This window comes from Mirounga angustirostris, unplaced genomic scaffold (genome assembly GCF_029215605.1).
Source record: "Mirounga angustirostris isolate CCGP_5_RB_7025 unplaced genomic scaffold, mMirAng1.0.hap1 SCAF_1, whole genome shotgun sequence".
Lineage (NCBI taxonomy): Eukaryota > Metazoa > Chordata > Mammalia > Carnivora > Phocidae > Mirounga > Mirounga angustirostris.
Window position 1 is genome coordinate 121,239,374 of NW_026991709.1, and position 19,390 is coordinate 121,258,763.

The 19,390-nt window shown below is 55.7% G+C and overlaps 2 protein-coding genes across 2 annotated transcripts; one reads left to right on the plus strand and one right to left on the minus strand.

The window, feature by feature from the left end:
* Nucleotides 1-4,751: 4,751 nt before the first annotated feature.
* Nucleotides 4,752-8,029, minus strand: FOXL2NB (FOXL2 neighbor). The gene is given in 4 exon segments (XM_045902145.2): nt 4,752-4,757; nt 5,162-5,399; nt 5,476-5,620; nt 7,930-8,029. Coding segments are annotated over 4 exon segments (489 nt in total).
* Nucleotides 8,030-8,325: 296 nt separating this feature from the next.
* FOXL2 (forkhead box L2) lies at nt 8,326-11,211 on the plus strand. Its single transcript, XM_045863719.2, has one exon. It carries the CDS (start codon nt 8,678-8,680, stop codon nt 9,812-9,814), a length of 1,137 nt encoding a protein of 378 aa, XP_045719675.1. The 5' UTR covers nt 8,326-8,677; the 3' UTR covers nt 9,815-11,211.
* Nucleotides 11,212-19,390: the final 8,179 nt, after the last annotated feature.

Genomic DNA, 19,390 nt, shown 5'->3' on the forward strand with positions numbered 1-19,390 from the left:
CTGTAAGATTTATTTCTTAAAAAGAAAGATGTGTGTTAGTGAAGCTGTGGAAAAACAGGAATCCCATACACTTCTTAGGGAATATATAGTGGTTCCATTAATAAGAAGGGTAACTGGTAATATCCCAAAGTTACAAATGCACACACCCTTTGACATCCTTTGACCTAACTCTTGTAGAATTTTTTTACAGATATATGCACATACCTACAAAAATAGATATATACCAGATTATACATTACAGTATTGTTTATAAAAGCAAAAGATTGGGGGCGCCTGGGTGGCTCAGTCAGTTAAGCCTCTGACTCTTGGTTTTGGCTCAGGTCATGATCTCAGAGTTCTGGGATTGAGTCCGCATCCGCATGCTTCTCTGCCTCTCTCTCCCTCTCCCTCTGCCCCTCAGCCTCCCCCTGCTTGCACAAGCTCGCTCTCTAAAATAAATCAATATTTTTTAAAAAGGCAAAAGAGATGGGGTGCCTGGGTGGCTCAGTCATTAAGTAGCTGCCTTCGGCTCAGGTCATGATCCTAGGGTCCTGGGATGGAGCCGCGCATGGGGCTCCCTGCTCAGCAGGAGGCCTGCTTCTCCCTCTCCCACTCCCCCTTGCTTGTGTTCCTGCTCTCGCTGTCTCTCTGTCAAATAAATAAATAAAATCTTTAAAAAAAAATAAGGCAAAAGAGGGGGGCCGGGGTGGCTCAGTTAGTTAAGCATCTGCCTTCGGCTCAGCTCATGGTCTCAGGGTCCTGGCATCAAGCTCCCTGTAGGGCTCCCTGCTCAGTGGGGAGCCTGCTTCTCCCTCTGCCTCTGCCCCTCCCCCTGCCCGTGCACCCTCTCTCTCTTATATAGATAAAATCTTTTTAAAAAATTAAAAAAAAAAAATGATAAAATTCTAAAACTCAGCAAGGTTCCATAATTTCCCAGGCTGATGTCCATAAGAATTGGGACAGAGGTCTGTGTTAACCACTCCACCATGGTGCCTCCCAGCCTGTGGGGGGCATGCATCAATTATAGTACCAGGACCTCCCTTCCATCTGCACTACCTCTATGGCCTAAAGCAGACCTTGTATGTTTCTGGACCGGAGTTCCCATCACCTAAGTGAGTGGGTCCCTTCCTGTTCATACAGGCTACCAGTCCCCATTCCTCAGAAATGTTGCCTCCTAGCAAAAGGCTCAGCTGGAACAGAGCACACCAGAATGCTGGACTGTTCCCACTCAAAGCACCAAAATCCTGACCACTGTTTCCCCAACAAAAGCCTGCTTGTACCACCACAGCAGCCTGTCAGCAATTACCCCCAATTACAAACCCAGAGCCCAGCAAGCCCTCAATTAGTCTAAAAAGGGGCCTGAGGAGGAGCCAGCTACACAGAGTGTAATGCCCATATATCGCCTCCACCCACAGGGCCAGCACACTCCTCTCACTCAAACCCAGGGGCTTGGATACTTGGTAACAACATCCTTAGGACCACAAGAAAGCTGTTGGCTCTCCTCCAAGTGACCACTGCCTGCAGGGCCCAGTCAAGTCCTCCTGCCGGAAGTGCAGTTCTCCAGACTTTATGCTTTCTCCCAACTCAGACCACACAAATCTGCCTCCCTGCTTAACACTTTCCCAGGCAAAGTGCAACATCCCCAGGTTCTCATCTCCTTCTAGGAGAAGATGAACATCCCTGGACAAACCCTGCAGGTGAAGACATACCCAGGCTAATGCCCCTAAAGCATCATGGTCATGGGCTTGGCTCAGCATTTGGGAGGAGGACAAAATGCCCATCTCTTCTCAGAGAAGGATGGCCTCTAAATTCTACTCTGTAGCATCCAGAAGCAGGACTGTCCCTTGTCCAATCTTCTGCAAATTCCCTAACCCAAGAGGCATACCTTCAGGTTGCTAAGCCCAGGGCTTGGCAAACTGTGTGTTTTTCACTGAATTGGCCCGCATCCCCATTTTCACAGTGAGTGTGTGTGGCTATGAGAAAGACTGTGTGCATATGTGTGTGTACAAAGATCTCAGACCTGGGTGTGACAGTGTATATGGGGAAGACCAGAGGTTATAAGAAATGGGTCTCATAAATAACAGCTAGATTTGGTCAGATGGAAGAAAGGACTAGATTTGGTCAGATGGAAGAAAGGACTTCCTGACCTTGCACCAGCAAATGGAGGCTCAGGGCTCAGAGGCTCAGAACCCAGGGCTCCAGAGTCAAGCTGCCATTTATTGACTGGGGGCCTTTGGCAAGTTACTTAACTTCCCTGTACCTCAGTTTCTTCATCTATAAAATGGGAATAGTACCAACACCTTGGATTTGTCATAAAAATGAAATGAGAGCATGCACGTAAACTTCCTGGCTCAAAATAAGTGCTTAATAAAAGGTATCTATTTTATTCCTTTATAATGATGCTGATGATAATTGCTGGAGTACACAGTGGTCTTCAGAGAGTGCTATCTATAAGGAAAAGGCCCTGTTACAGCATGTCTGTCTGTCTGTACAGTGCTGTAGTTTGTTCTACTCTGGAAAACCATCGGGCAATATCTTCTAAAACTACACATATGCCTATTCTCCTAGGTATTCACTCAAGAATAATAAAATTCCCTTTACAAAAAGAAATGTACAAAGATGTTGACAGCAGTTTTATTCATGATATCTCAAACCTGGAAAGAACACAGATGTCCAGTAATAGGCAAACAGATAAGCAAATTGTGGAATATTATACAGCAATAAGGAGAAATTAATGTCTGACATATGCAACAAGATGAATGGATATCAAAAATATGTTATGCAGAAGAAACCAGACACAAAAGAGTACATGTTGTATGCCCCATTTATATGCAGGCAAAGTTAATCTATGGTGATGGAAATCAGAATACAGTTATACTTAGGAGTAGGTATTAAAGAGGAAAAAATATAAGGGGACCTTCTGAGGTGTCAAAAATGTTAACATTCCATATCCTTTTTTTTAAAGATTTATTTATTTGAAAGAGAGAGAAAGAGCACAGTGGGGAGGGCAGAGGGAGAGACAGAATCTCAAGCAGACTCCCCACTGAGTGTGGAGCCCAACTCAGGGGCTTGATCTCACCACCCTGAGATCATGACCTGAGCGGAAACCAAGAGTCAGATGCTCAACTGACTGAGCCACCCAGGCGCCCTAACATTCCATATCTTGATCAGGGCGGTGGTTACATGGTGCATTGTATATAAAAATACATCAAGCTGTATACTTGAGATGCATATTGTTTACATATGCAAGTTACACAGCATACACACACACACACACACACACACACACCATTTTGGCATGAGGGAAATCTTCAGAAGGCCAGTAACGCAAAGCACAAAACTCGGCCCTTCTCTTCCCCTTCCTCTGGACTTCATCAAAGATCGGCATCTAAAACTGCCCTCCTGCACAGAGGCTCTTTACATGGTGCCCATTTGTGGAGAGAAACTTGAGCAGGGAATGAGGACCAAGAGGAAGGGCTCTTTCAGCCACCCCTCCATGGGCCTTCTTGTGGTTCCAGACAGCAGGCCTTACCTTATAAGCTGGCTGCTGCAGATACAAAGACCACTCTATTTCTAGTAAGGTTTATTACGTGTCTCACACAGGTCCTCAGCATGAGGAAGGTGACCTGTGTCCTTGCCTAAGGTTCAGCATTATGGCTGTCCAGCCATAATGAGCAGAGAGTCCCAAATGCCAGGGGACTCTCAGATCCTGAGCTGGCCCTCCATGGTCTGGCCACTCTTCTCCACCTGCAGTCCCTTTCTTGGAAATTCTAGCTTTATGACAAGGAAAGGGGCATCTTTCAATTCTCTCTGTGGAGTGGAGGCACTTTGCAATGCCATTAGAATGCATTAAGTCAATCCTGGTGGGAAGCACTGAGTGACAAGTGGAGGACAGAGTCTCTACCCATCAAGACTTACTGTCTGGGTGTGGAGAAAGGCAACAAGGCAACTTTGAACAACAACATAACACGCTCTCAAGCATGGGGTGGGGGCGCCTAGTGGCAGGGTGAGGGCTGAAGAAAATGGCTTTGGGACATGGGAGTTATGGCCACAGGATACCAAAGGAAGCTGGTCAGCAGTTCCTGCCACCCTAGAATTGTCTCTCTGGGAGCATCCCAAAAGTCTTTGGAGAGGGAAGGTCCCACATTGCCCAGGAACCAGCCCCGTCTGCCTTTTCTCCCTGAGTTAGGCTCAACCAGGAGAAATGCCTACAACTGCCCTGCAGTCTGCCTGGTAAGGGTAAGGCACACACTCCTTGGGGCAAAGAGGTGATTGTGAACTTGAGGCCCAACATCAGTGAGGTATGGAAGAGCCCAGAACTCTAACCTACTACCTCCCAGGCCAGCCACCCACAGGGTGTGGGCGGTAGGATTCACTAAGATACCAACTGGAAACAGCTCTCATCTGTGAGTTCTTCCCCAGAATGGGTAGTGGCTTCTCCTCTCTCTCTCTCTCTCTCTCTCTCTCTCTCCACTTCCCTATTCTCTCTCACTCTTTCTCCCAAGCACATATTTGGGTAAATGTCTCTGCTAATCCCAACCAGGCAGAATAATACCGGCTGGCCTGGGGCCTAGCGCTGTGTGGGTATGTGCAGAAGAACCAAGCACCCACTCGAGGCTGCAGTCTGTCGGAGTGGCAGGGAGTTCAGCTACAAAACAGAGAGGAAGCCTGTGAGTGGTCTGTGTGTGTTAAAGTGCCTCAGGGATGAGCTTCCCAAAGAACTCTAAGTAGCAACCTCACCAAGGGAACATCCGGGGGGCAGCCCAGTCACCCTAACCCTGGGCCAAAGACATCAAAGAATCAACAGGCTTCTGGGAGTCAGACTTGCAGACAAAAGGTCACTCTGTGTCTTGAGATACCTGAGTGCCTGAGTGTGTAAAGAGGCTTAAAATCCAGGCATCAGAGTGACATGTTTTCCACCAAAATGTGCAGGATCTGAACTAGTATGTGTAACAGGTGAGTGTGTGAGGGTAGTGGGGAAAAGGAGAACTGGAGGGGATTCAGGGTTGACTGGAGAGAAGTGGATGGAGGAATGTGAGGGGGTAGAGAGACCTGGCGTCCATGGGGGTGCAGGAGGAGCTGGGAGTAGTGCTGACCGTTGAGGTGTGCAGTCGGGTAGGAATGTGCTAACGAACGCATCCAGGCTTCCCTTTTCCCGCCGCGCGCGCCGCAGAGGCCGTACCCGCAAGGAGAGGGCTGCAGCAGGCTCAGGTCCTCTGTCCTCGCGCAGGGCGGGAAGCCCGTGAGTATTTCGGGGCCCCGCCAGGAAAGGGCACCACGGGACCTGGTTCGAGCAGCCGGAGGCGACGCGGGGCCAGGCGACTCGTACCCGGGAAGCGCTGCCCGCGTCGGGGCCGCTGGGCCGCTCACCTGGCAGGACCCCGCCGCCGGGATCCCGAGAGGCGCGGCCGCTTCGGCGCCTATTGCAGGATTCCCGGCGGTGCAGAGAGAAGCGTCTCCCTCCATCCCTCCCTCAGGGCCGAGTGAATTGCTCACGGCGGCTGTCGGGGCCTCGCGGGCGCGGGGCGGGCGCGGGGCTGGCGCGGAAGCCGGGCCGCGCCCGGTCGGCGGGTCTCCCGCACCGTGTCAGCCCGCGGCGCCCGCGCGGGAGGACAAGGCACGGGCGGCTCCTGAGCTGCAGCTGCAGGCCCCGGGAAAACCGGGCGGAGAGGCTAGGAGCTCCGCCCGGCCCTCGGAGGTGGGCACCGCCCCGAGGTCACTGAGCTGGGGCTCGGCGTCGCCGCAATGGGGCGGGGAGAGAGGATGCCCCCCCCCCAACAAGCCTCGACGCGGTCTGCCTGCCGGACGGGATCCCGACCTCCCCAGGAAGCGGGGCCCTACCCAGCCGGCCCTAGAGGGTTGAGAAGTAAACCAAGGCGCGCCCCACTGCTTCCTGGAGAGATCAATACCTGAAAGGAGCAGGACCTGTCCACTCAGAAAATCCTTTAGTGGAACTCCTTCCTTTACCCCCACCTCCTACACACACTCTCTCTCTCTCTCTCTCTCTCTCTCTCTCTCTCTCTCTCTCTCTCTCTCTCTCTCTTAAAGGCTGAAAAGGGAGCCGAGTTTGGAATTCGGGGAAGTGATGACACACAAAACAATGCTGTTACACCTGGCTGCTGCAGGCCAGCAGCGGAAATGCCTGTGAGGGTGAGGGAGAGACAGAGAGCCAGCCTGGGTGGTCAGAAAAAAAGAGGAGAGGAGAGGAGAGGAGAGAGCACACACACACCCCCAGGTTGGGGCCAGACCCAGCTGTTTTTTCCCCTGCCCAGGCCAGGGGGAGGATGGGTGCTAGGGTGGATCTGCAGCAGCCCCAAACCTCACACCACTCCCACCCCTAGCCTGGGCATGGATGGGGGTGAGAAAGAAGAAAAGCACCTGCACTCCTGCTCAGGAGACAGCCACAGAGGTTTTTGAAGAGGTGCTGCTTATGCCGGTGTATACTGGGAGCAGCGGGAGAAAACAATCAAGCTACTTTGAGCTACTTTCAATGGTGGGTAGAGGAGGTTATTTACTGAGGTGAGTTTAGGAGAGCCCTGTTCCCTCTTACTGTAATGGTCAGACCAGACTGCCCTGCTGCCCTCTCTGGAGTCATTTTCAAGATGCTGAATTCCAAAGAGCCCCATCACCCTGTCCTCCTTTCCTTTAATCTCAGAATCTAGATCAGAGAGCTGAGTGGGAAGCAGGCAACCCATGCAGGTGGCCGTGGGTGCTGGGGCCATAGGCCACTAAGGGCTCCTCAGGCTTCCTCAGAGATGGGGCAGCCTAGGAGGAAGTGGTAGTAATGAGCATTGGGGCGGCCACTCTGGCCATGCCAGTCCAGACATAAAACACACCCCTGCATGACACCCCTTCAGTCCACCTTCCTCCCCAAAGTACCCTGGCCCCCTCAGTACCAAGCAGTTTGGGGCATGAGGATTCAAAACACCGGATGGGCATCTCTCTCACACTTTAAGATTGCAGACCTTTTGTTAAGGCTAAGTTAGCTGTTAAAAAGCACAGCTGCCTTTCCTGCCAGCATTAATTTCCCCTGAGACGATCTCCGGGCATGCAGGTGTGATTGGGAACCATTCAGACTTCTGCTGAAGGTAGGTGAGCATTCACCCTTCAGCCCTGGAGAAAGATCAGAACGAATGTCTTGTCAGGAGAGAGATTTGAATAAATGCCTCCCTCACAGCCTCTTGTTTTTCTTCCCAGTCCATGACAGAATACTGACAAAGAAATGGGTAAAGAGAAGAAAGGAGAGAGGGTAGGAGAGTGAAAAGAGAGAGAGGAAGAAGAAAGAAGATGCAACATCCCAGAACCACACTTACTGATAGGTGACACATATGTACCATTACATATCGTAAGTATAAATGTTTACCCCATAAATATAAATCTCACCTTGTACGTGTGCATACCTGTGTTTTTGCACCAGCACATGTGCACCTGGGCCGCTGGTATCTCACGTGTCTCAAGAACAGACCCTCCCCGTGACTTCTATATGTAATAGCGGTGCACACACAAATGAAGTCCCCCAAAGACCCGCAGCAACGCCCGTGTTGGAGCAGGACTAGAGTGGGGTCTACTTGGTGTTGCTAAAGCACACATCCAACTCGTAGGATTACAACGCGGATTCTGAGGAGGGGTCTGGTCTCTAGGTCCAGGGGCAGCGCAAGGAAGGGCAGAGGGGCTTCAGGCAGAGCTCCTGGGCGCCTCCTCCCCGATCGTCTCCCCAGCCCCATCCGGCCCAGTCACTCTGGAAGCGCGACGGACAGGCTAGGCCAGGCCGAGGTTTCTTGGTTCAGTGACACGCGTTTCTGGGCTGATTTTCCCAAAGCCACCGCGCAGCTCTCTCCACCCCACCGCCGTCCGGCCCCCTCGCCGTCCCGCCCCTCCCCCAGCCCCAAGCCAGAAGTTTAGCCCCGAGACCGCAGCAAAGGGCAGAGCCGGGGAGTCGTTTTCTTTCACCTGAAAGCCGCGAGGAGGCTTGGCGCGCCTCTCCTCGCTAGGGCCCGAGCTCCCTGGGCACTGGCCGAGTGCGGACGGACCCCGCCGGGGCCCTGGGCATCTCCCGGCCCAGTCCGCTGAGCGAGCACCCGCGGATTGCAAGGGCTTGCGAGAGCGTGAGCCGGGTCGTCCGCCGGGCCCCCTCAGCTCGCTGGGAGGGGGCAGGCCGGTCCGGGCTGCGCGGGGCGTTTACAAAAAGTGACTTGGAGATGAACTCGCCCGTGCGCGACTGGCCGCCCCGCTATAGGGGCGAAGGCGCCTGACGCAAGCGGAACTCGGCGGAGCCCATACGAATCAGAACTAAGCGAGGCTCCTGGCGCACTAGGGACTCCAGGAGGCAGCTCCGCCAGAGACGCGGGTCGTGCCTCGGGAAACCGGAGGGTGGGGGGAGGGGAAGAGCGCCGAAAAGAAAACCCACCGAGGCGGGGACTGGCCTGGGCGGGGAGGGGCGGCGGGGCCGGAGCCCCTCTCTGTTGGGCGGACTCCCCATGGCCAGAGGCTGAGCTCCACTCCCGCCGGCCGCTCCCTAGGGGAAGGGAAAGAGGAGAGGAGCGGAGCGAGAGGCCGCCAGCGAGCGAGCACGGGCGGCATCCGCAGTCTCCAGAAGTTTGAGACTCGGCCGTGAGCGGACTTGTGCGCCCGGACTCTGCCGCGCCAGCACCAAGGGAAAAGAGCAGGGGCTGCCTGGCCGCGGCGCGCCGGCTTTGTCATGATGGCCAGCTACCCCGAGCCCGAGGACGCCGCGGGGGCCCTGCTGGCGCCGGAGACCGGCCGCGCAGCCAAGGAGCCGGAGGCACCGCCGCCGCCGAGCCCCGGCAAGGGAGGAGGAGGCGGCGGCGCCGGGACAGCCCCGGAGAAGCCCGACCCCGCTCAGAAGCCCCCGTACTCGTACGTGGCGCTCATCGCCATGGCGATCCGCGAGAGCGCCGAGAAGAGGCTCACTCTGTCCGGCATCTACCAGTACATTATCGCCAAGTTCCCGTTCTACGAGAAGAACAAGAAGGGCTGGCAGAATAGCATCCGCCACAATCTCAGCCTCAACGAGTGCTTCATCAAGGTGCCGCGCGAGGGCGGCGGCGAGCGCAAGGGCAACTACTGGACGCTGGACCCGGCCTGCGAGGACATGTTCGAGAAGGGCAACTACCGGCGCCGCCGCCGCATGAAGCGGCCCTTCCGGCCGCCGCCCGCGCACTTCCAGCCCGGCAAGGGGCTCTTCGGGGCCGGAGGCGCCGCGGGCGGCTGCGGCGTAGCGGGCGCGGGGGCCGACGGCTATGGCTACCTGGCGCCCCCCAAGTACCTGCAGTCCGGCTTCCTCAACAACTCCTGGCCGCTACCGCAGCCGCCCTCACCCATGCCCTACGCCTCCTGCCAGATGGCGGCGGCCGCTGCGGCGGCGGCGGCGGCTGCTGCCGCCGCGGGCCCGGGCAGCCCGGGCGCGGCCGCGGTAGTCAAGGGGCTGGCTGGCCCGGCCGCCTCGTATGGGCCGTACTCACGCGTGCAGAGCATGGCGCTGCCTCCCGGTGTGGTGAACTCGTACAACGGCCTGGGAGGCCCGCCGGCCGCGCCCCCGCCGCCGCCGCACCCCCACTCACACCCGCACGCACACCATCTACACGCGGCCGCCGCACCCCCGCCGGCCCCGCCGCACCACGGGGCCGCGGCACCGCCCCCGGGCCAGCTCAGCCCCGCCAGCCCGGCTACCGCCGCGCCCCCGGCGCCCGCGCCCACCAATGCGCCGGGCCTGCAGTTCGCCTGCGCCCGGCAGCCCGAGCTCGCCATGATGCATTGCTCTTACTGGGACCACGACAGCAAGACCGGCGCGCTGCACTCGCGCCTCGATCTCTGAGAGCCCAGCGCACGCCGGCTTTGAGGATGCGGGGACGTGCGACGCCGGCCTTAGCCGCAGCCGCCGCCGCCGCCGCCGGCCGGACCACGCGCCCTCTGGGGCCATCTTCTGAGCCAGCGTCCAAGGCCCTCTGCGCCTCCTCGCTCCCCTCAGCTCCTCTCGTCCCTCTTTTGTCTCCTCCGCTTCTCCTCCTGTTGCTCGCCTCCCTGCCCTCTCTGCCCTCTCGCTCCCCCCTCCTTCCCCCCCCCCCCCCCCCCCGCCTGGAGGCCGGCTCTCCGCGCGCCTTCTGCAGGCCTCGTCTCCTCCCGGTGCCCCGGCGTCCGGGCTGGACACCCCATGCCAAAATTCAGAGCGGAGAGGAAGTGCCGGGGCCGAGGTGCAGCCGGGCGTCGGCGGTGCAGACCTCTTGGCCTTCTCACACAGGTCGGTGCGCTCGCGCTCGGCTTTCCCCGCCGGGCTGCCGCGCAATCCTTGGCTGGAAGCGCGGGTCCGGGCGGGCAACGAGACCCGCGCCGCCCGAGAAAGGGACGAACGTGTGTTTGCCCCACGTAGGCTCTTGGAGCGGTTCAGAAGCCGCTTGCCGGGGCCCACTGGATGGGGCGGGGGTTGGGCCCGACCGGGGAGCCCGGCTGCCTCGCTTGGCGGCCTGCGCTAGGGTTTACAGCACATCCCCGCTCCGAGACAGGCTGCGTGTCCTCCGCTCTCCATCTCGGCGCTTCGGGCACCTCCAGGCCCGCGGCGGCTGGCTAATGTTTCGCCCAAAAGATCGGGAGGGCTGTTTTAGATAACGTTTTAAAATATTTTTTTAAGAAAAAAAAAAAAAAAACTAACCGGGAAAACCGGCGAAGTATTGTGGCCTTGGAGTTTGCTAAAGCAAAACATGAAAATCTCTTCCAGGAGATTGGAAGTAGAATTCCTGTCGGGCCTTCAAAAAGCTATGTTCAGAGAGGTAGGAGAATATGCTCAGTAAAAGTTGGTTTCCTTTACGAATTTGGGGAGGTTCCCCCCATCTGTCTAAAAACAAATCAAAAACAAATTTCCCCGGATCTTCCGATGCAAGTCCAGAGTGCCGGGAGATCATTGCCTGCCTGGCGGACGCTGCAGGGACGGCTCGTCCTCTCTCTGATTTTTGTTTTGCAAACGTCTTACTTCTCCCACCTTGGGCAGGAGAAATGCGAAACCTGGCGGCAGTCGGACTAGGCGGCAGCAGTCGGACCAGGCGGGCTTGTGGCCCGGAGCCGGCTGGCCCGAAAACCCTAGACCTGGTTGTTCTGTAGTGTGTCGTTTGGAGGACCAAATTTTCTAGAAAGAACTAGAGCACTTTTGTTGTTTTGTTTGTTTGTTTGTTGTTATCGTCTTGTCAATTCCCAAATAAATTTTTTGTTCTTTCTTTTAACACGGACTTACATCATTTCTGCCTCGCCTAAGTTTGTTCAGCAGCTGGTTACAAGAGGGAGATTTCCAGCCAAGTTTTATCCTTTTTCAGATAAATAAGGGCTGAGGGCAGCCCGAGTGGAGGGCGTTTGTGGTTGTTGTTGCTGCTCTGTTTTCCGGGGGATTGTTTGTTTTCTGTGTCATCGCTGGTCTGTAGTGGCTATTTAACATCATCAAAGAGACTTTATCAGTCGAGGTTCGTTCACAAGCGCTGGGCGTAGGTAGGATTTGTTGGATTTTTGCACCTATTCAAGTCTGTATTTTACCTCTTATGCAGTCGTACTAGGTGTATGGACTGTGTGTTCATTATATTGAACTCATACGTTTCTATTTTTCCAGACAAATATACTAACCAGGAGAGTTTATTCCAAATAGATAAAAATCCTGTTTGGGGAAATGTTCTATAGGCTGCAAACCCATACACAAATGTAAGGAGCGACTTACATTGATTGCCTTATTATTTTTTAATAATCAGAATTCATTTACCTTGACTTATGTGTAAGAGATTTAGGAGTATCAGAGAGGAATGAACATACTGCGTGGCTGTAGAAATCTATTTTCTTTCCCTTCTTTTCTTCTACTGAGACTCTCCCAATAACGAATTCAGACCGGTGCTTCTTCGCAGGCACACGGGCATTTGACCATGTTGCGGCCCCCGGTATTAGGGGTATTAGGGGTGGTTGGCCTTCAGTCTGCTGATGAGATGACAGGTATCAGTCAGCTCTTCCCTCCACTGCGGTGCAGCTTGGGCTGGACCCCACTCCAGCCATGTGTCCCTCTCTGCCCCCACTTGGCCTGGATAGGAGGAGCCACAGGTCCAGGCTGACCAGTAGGTCAGGGCCAGCTGGTGACTGGGACCAAGGCTGCAGGCCTCCCACTTCATCCTACACTAGTGGTCATGCTATGGGATCATGAGGGTGGGATCCCTGTTATGTGTAGTTGTGCCCAAGGGGCAGTGGCTCTGACTCGGGACACTTTTCCTCCCTTGGGTATCCCTGGGGAGGCTAGAAGGTGGAGGATGAAGCCCAGGCTGTTCTGAGGAGCATCACCCTGCGACCTCCACTGGAGCCGGCCAATGCCACGGGAGCGGGAAGGAGCAGGCTGGAGAGGGAGGGTCAGCTGGGGTGGGAAGCCCAAGAGACTGGTCAGGCCTAGTGTCTGGGTGCTTCTAGTGAGCCACTGCACCATTGTCTGACTATGAGGAGTTGTGGAAAAGAAAGTGGACTGCTGTGCATGTGTCTGTCTGTGCTTTCTGTGGTGTGAACATGTCTCTCATGGGCAGCTGTGTAGTCTACGCCTGCTGCAAATATGTGTGGACAGTGCAAGTCGTGTCCAGGCGACAGGATGGGAGGTGTGTATGTCTGTCATTCGCCTTCGGAGAGGGCACATATCTTGGGCATTGTAATAACCATATGCCTGATACTCAAGGAATGCTTACTGGGACCACAGTGTGTGTTGCGTTCATAAGTCATTGGTAATGTGTGCGCTTACGTCCTTGGTATATAATCCTGGCTTGCTGAATGATAACAAAAAATACATATAGAGCCTTTGCTTAAGCTGGTTGAGGCTGTCTGTTGTAAGGTTGGTCCTTGGCACCCCCTAACTGCTATCCCAAGCAGAGAAAGCAAAAGAGGAAAGTCTCCAGGGCAGAGGCTTCAGGGAGGTAGGGGAAGTTGGCCCAGGCCAGCACTGAAGGACAGCCTCTCTCTGTCCCCAAGAGCTGAAAGGCAAGAAGCACCCAAAGCTGAGTGGCAGTCTCACCAAGTATGGAGGATCAAATGAAAGAATCGGTAAGGGATTCCTGCTCTACACAGGGATGGGAGGAGAGATCCCACACAGAGAAGGGAGACAGATTATACCCCCACTTCGCAATGGATGCCCACAGGAAGACATCTGTCTCCAATTCCAGCCCTAGGGGTTTCTCCATAACTCTATAGTTTGGTCATTTCCCCCAGTGCTAAAAGTTTGAGGCAATCACTGACTTTCTTCATCTCTCATTTCCTTTCTCTCCTCTCCTTTGCACGTTCTAGTTTCTACTAGAGAAGACAATTTAAGGAATTCCCTAAGTGAGAGCAAAAGTATTTGAGAGAGTTCCTGATACATAGCAATTATGCCTTAGCATATATGGTCTGGTCTACATGGCTGGACTATGTGGATGTATGTATTTATGTTTGTCAGGGTATACTATAAATACAACTTAGAGTTTGATGCAAATACCCTGCCAGTTTCTGCATGTCCTGGGTAATGAGTTGCTACACATAGTATTGAATGAGGAGTGTGTATGTGCTTGTATGCATGTGAACACCCTCACACTCATCACTGACAATATGAACCCCTCTCCTCACATTTACACACAAATTCTTGGTCAGCCCTGTGCCCTAAGACTGCCCGGCCAAAATACTTGGGCTGAAGGGGGTAAGGTGCCCTGTTCTCAGGGGGGGTGTGGGAAAAATCTTTGCCATGCAATATATGCACCAAGGAACTGTGGAAAGGTGGGGGGGAACTAGGGTATTTTCTGGAATGGCCTCACTCTCTACTCCAGAGGGTGTCTTGGGCCTGCTTCCCCTTTACATAATTAAAGAGTTCACTGCCCCCACATCCCCAGTTTGGGTGGGCATGAAGCTCAGGATATTTCACCTGAGGTTAGGTGCCCTCCTGCCCTTGCCTGGCTCTCCCACTAAGGGAGGCTGGAGCTCCAGGTTTCTAAAAGCCCCCTAGCGGTGGGTGGAAATCAGGGGCAGACCAGGGCTTCTTGCAGTCAGGGGGGCAGTAGAGAATGGGTCAGGAAACTGGGTCAGACCCAAGAAAGTCCGCCCATGAATAAGCTCTTCCCTTAATGGAGGCTTGGAGCACCAGCACCACTGGGCCAGGGAGGGTGTCGGGGCCAGGAAGCTGCTTGGTCAGGTTCAGGAGCCCTGCAGTACTCCCACTCTGTGGAGCTAAGCTGGTAGTGACCATGCCTTGTTGGTCCAGCTGCCTCCATAGGGCTGGCCCTGCTTCTTGGAGTAGATCTGTGAGACCTATAGGAAAGGATGGGACCAGAAGGCACACCTCTCCTGTGTGGTGGGGACCAGAGGCATAGAGAGGTTGGGAGTAACCTTCATGCCCCCAGTTCTGCCTTAGGGACAACAAGAAATTAAGGATTCTTAAAACCAGGCAGTCTTATCTGCTTTCTACTTTCTGAAAACAGGGATCCATTCTGTCATAAAAGAATGGACCCCAACTCTCTCAGCTTACATTTAAGAAACCAGAGGTCCTGAAAAGAGAAGGGGCCATCCAGGGGTCACCTAGCTATCTGTGGGGCAAACAGCCTTGGAAATTTTATGGAGAGACCTGAGAGCACTGAGCCCAGCTGCCCATTGGGCTCTCTGAGTGGCACAGACCCTGCAGGCCAATGTTTGATGTTCGGTGAGCTGGGTTAAGGCGCAGCCAGCCAGAGGAGCAGGAGCACAGGACTGAGCTGCATGCAGATTGTCCCCCAAAACATTCTGCTGTGCCTGCTGTTTGCTACACAGGCTTCAGCTTGGTGATAAGCCCTGACAAGCTTGTTCTGAGACCGTGTCAGCCCAGGGAGGTGGCCTGTGCAGGAAGGGGCAAGGCCTGTTCAGCCCAAAAAAACTAGTATAGAACCCAGCAACTTGCTTTAATAACTGTGTGACCTTGAGCAAAACACACATTCTGAATTTCAGTTTTCTCATCTATAAAATAGAAATAATTATATCTATCTTGCAGAGTTTTAAAGTAATTAAATGTTCTAACAACAAAATGCCCATTTTGTAGTAGATGGTCATATGGTTTTCCGTCCCATATTGAAAGAAGGAGGAAAGAAGAGAAGGAGGGTAGGAGAGGGAGGGACGGAGTGGTGGAGGGAGGGAGGGAGGAAAGAAGGAAGGAAGGAAGGAAGGAAGGAAGGAAGGAAGGAAGGAAGGAAGGAAGGAAGGAAGGAAGGAAGGAAAGAAAGAAGGAAGGAAAGGCAGGCCTTGGGTTGTAATCCCGAAGGGTCTGACATTCTAGCCCAGGGGCCACAGCCACCCCTGAGCCCCCAAGAGCCCAGACCATGGAGCACTTTTCCAATTCAGAGCGCCGGCGATTGCGTCTACCCTGCCCCAGGCCCCTGACTCTTAGCAAGAGGCGCCCCGTGTTTGTCGTGGCAGTGAATACCTGAGCCCTGGGGACACAGACAGTGGGCCTAGCCCAGGGCTCCTCCAGCAGCCCTGTCTCTTCTCCTAAGGCAATCCTCCCGCATAGTCGAGGTTTCCTCTGACAAAGGCCCAGCTGACCTGCGGAGTGACACCCAGCCTGGCGCTTGAGTCCAGGCGCAGCCGCCACTCTCAGGCTCCCGGGCTGGCGCCTCCCGCTTGGGGCGCCTCCCTCTGGAACGCGGAGCTGTTTGAGGATTTTTTTCCCCCCTTTTTGTCAGAAAAGCAGTAGGTAGCGACCGGGCGGGAGGTGGCGGAGGTCAGCTAGTGGGAGAGGCCCCCCTCGGTCTTTGTGCAGAAACGGGAAACCTGAGGGGCAAACGCAGGAAGCGGGTTGGGCCGAGCTGCGGCGAGCAGCGGCGCCGCGGGCGGGTGGGGAGCGGGGGCCGTGTGGGGCCAGTGGCTCCGCAGACCCGGGCCTGCGCCGCCAGAGCCTCGCGTTTGCGGGCCTGGGGGCGGCGCTGCAAGCGCAGAGCAGAGGGAGCGGAGCGGTCGCTCCCCGGCAGCTCTGAACAAAATTCGGGGGGAAATGACTGGGCCCGTGTGAGCACCGGGTGCTCCCGCCGGCGGGGCGGGCAGAGGAAGCGCAGGAGACCCTGAACGTCCCTGGCGATGCCGAGCGCAGAGGGCAGAGGCCACCCGAGCCCCCGCCACGCCGGGAAGCCAACTCCGGGTCTCCGAATTGGGAGCTCAGCCTGACTCTGTTGGTAATAATACTAACAAGCCGAATCAAACAAAACCTCTCCCGGGATTTTCCTCTATGTCCAAAGGAAAATTACTTCTCTAGGCAGGCAAAGAAAAGGAAAGGGCAGGATCCCAGGAAACTTTCATCTCTATGGACGAGGAGGGAAGACGAATATGCTTTTTGCTTTTTTTTGTTTCGGGGAGGGGGGGAAGGAAATTGGGCACATATTTTTTAAAAATCTCCCCCCGGCCAACGCTAAAGGCTGTGAGTGTGAGCAGAGTCAGGAAACCGAGCCCCCGCCTGCAGTGACACCGGGCCTTTGTCTTCTTTCCTGAAGCCCCCACGACAGCTGACCGCGCCGAGATAAAGGCCGGGTCAGAGCCCTGTGGAATCCCGAGGGAGGGGGCCGCGGGGCCGTCCCACTGGCCGCTTCCAACAGGCCGGCCTTGCCGGAACCCGGGCTACCCGGCCAGGGGCTGCTCCCCCAACCCCAGGCCCGGCCCCGGCTCCGGGCCGCGTTGTCTGACTTTCCCCGAAAGCCTTCCGCCACTAAACTCCTGCCACTAAGTTCCCACCAGCAGTACGTTCCCCCACTTCAAGGCTCTCCGAGGGTGAGCGGCCGTGGTTCCCCGCCCGACCTCGCCTGACGCGGTCCTCAGCAGTGGAACCGTGCGCCACTTTTGCGGAGACTCGCGTTCGCGGCGGCTGGGCTCGGTTGGCCCGCAGGATCCGAACCCGTGCGGTGTCTGTCGCCGCTGCGCCTCTGTGCCTTCTCGCGGCCCCGGAGACCCCTCCAGCGCTTGGCCTCAACTTTTCTGCGTGACGCTGTCCTGGCCGCCGGAAAGGTCTGCGGAGACGACGGGAGAGCGTTTGTGACCCTATCCTATCGCTTTCTGCGATTTAGAAACACGGGTCGCCGCAGCACTCAAGCCTCGGCCTGACGGCGGCCTTGCTTTCCCAGAGTACGCGTGTCTCTTTTTCTCCGCAGACACACCCAGGCGACGCGAGGGTTGCGCGGCTTAGAATCCTACCCAAGAGACGGAAGACGAGCCCGGCGACCTGCTGGTGAGGAGGTGGAGCGACCTCCCGCCGCCACGCCGCGCGCCTCCCACGCACACCACTGGCAGACCCTGGGGCCCAGGTCCGCGCTGCCGCCGCTTATCTTCCTTAACCGAGGGCGAACCCTCGGTTCGCCTCTCTCCCTGATGGCTTGTGAGGGGAGGGGGCCCAGGCCGTCTCTCCGGAACTGAATGGAGGATCGGGGTACCTCTTTTTGTCTTCCTTGGGGACGCGACCTAGGGAGGTAAAGAAAAAGCGACAGACCTGAGGAGTGAGGCCCTGCAGCCTCGCGTGTTTGGAGCGCCCTCCACCTCTTCCTTTTCTTGCCCCTTGCCCCCACCAGCCGGTTCGGGGATCTTGGTCCCTACTGAAACTGGAGCTGCCCACCCGCCGGCAGATGAGAGATAAAGGAGCCTGGCGGCGCCGAGTCGCTGACGGGATCCGGGCTTTCCCGCACCTTAGAGCGGCACGTTACCCCCGATGGCAGTGACCCAGTTCGAGAGAAACGGGTCAGCTGAGCAGCGTGCACACTCTGACTCTAGGCACAAACAGCAGTGTTCGCATGAGGAATGCGCATGCACACGTCTGCACGAGGGTGTCCCGTATGTGTGCATGTGCAGTAAATGCATACATGCGTGCATTTGCCATGCATCTAGGGAGACAGGCATACACATTTTCACACGAGTGATGTGCGTGTGCACACGTTTGGATACTGTTCTTGCGTGTGTCCTGTTCACACGCTGCGCAAGCACTGATGAAGTTGGCTGCTCTTGAGTGGTAATTACTCCTCACCTTTACACAACCCTATCCAGTTTTCAATCACGATTTTCACAGCTGCCCTGGGAAATGCTCTCCTTTCAAATTTTAGACGGAGAAACAAACCAAGAGAACTTAATGGATGCCCGTGAGCACACTGTCTGTAAGAGACCAAGCCCAGCTAAAGACTGCCCGCTGTGGAGCATAGATGTGTTTGCCCAGTGTGCTCTGAGGTTGGCCTGGTTAGTACCAAGCAACCCTAGGCCCAAAGGGCTTTGGCCCTTCGCCAGGCTTGCCGAGAGACTCAACGCGCCGGTCCTGGGCTTCATTTCGTTGGCGGATAATTGAGCCCTGCAGGAACTCGGTGACCCCGATGCCGAAGACTGGGGAATTCAGGGCTCCCTGGAGCGCAGAGATAGAGCACCCAAGATTCCAGGCCGCCACAAGCAGCTTGGTCCCAAAGCTGGGGGGCCTGCGTCTCCAATACAACCACGTCAGGCAAACGGCGTGGTGACAGGATCTTTTCACCCGAGCAGCCAACCCAGGAGCCCTGTGTTGTGCCGGAACCGGGGCAGGGATGAAACTTGAATTCATTGAGTTTCTGCTGTCTCAAATCTCTCGAGACCCTAAAAGACCCAGAGCCCACCATTTTACAGACGGGTATAGTTGGGGTTGGAATCCCCAGTTACCTCTGTCGGGATCTCTAGACCACAGTTCCTCTGTCCCCAGCACAGATCTCCAGGTTCCTGCTTGAGCCACATCTCCTGCTGAACCACCCAGCTCCTAGCCTCTGACTTCACTCCCCAAGGACGTGAATATCCTAGCTCTCACTAGCATCATTTAAAAGGTTCCTACACCCTTGGAATCTGTTCTGTGTATGTATGTACGTATGTATGCATGTATGTATTCCCTCTGTGTGTAGGTTTTGCTTCTTGCTGCTTATGGCACATTTGGTTACCACCGGCCCCAAGCCCTGTCTCCGAGACCGAGATTGCCGGAGGGGTGTAATTGACCACAACTTGCCAGGTGCCCTTGGGCCTTGGCGCCCGACTCCCGCAGACTGAGGTCGCTCGTCTCCGGGCTCCAAGGCCGCCCTCACCCAGCAAAGCCTGGGCGCTGGAAGGGAGCCCGCTGCTTGGCGAGGTCGCCAGTCAGCCGCATAGCCTCGAGGTTGCCCTCTGCTGGCACCAAGCGACATCATCGCCACCTACCTCAGCGGCCCAGAATCTGAGCCCACGAGGGATTCGCGCAGGGCAAAGCGATCCATTCTCGCTGGAGCCTGGGAGTGGCTGCCCCACTTTCAACCACTGTCGAGATCCTCCCGAATTTTTCAATCTCTGGCCCCTGCCCGCGCCGGCACCAAAGACCCTGAGTGCTGGGACTAGGGGGCTGCTTGGAGAGCCAAAGCTCTACGCCGGCAATCCAGTCGCTCTGCGGCTTCCG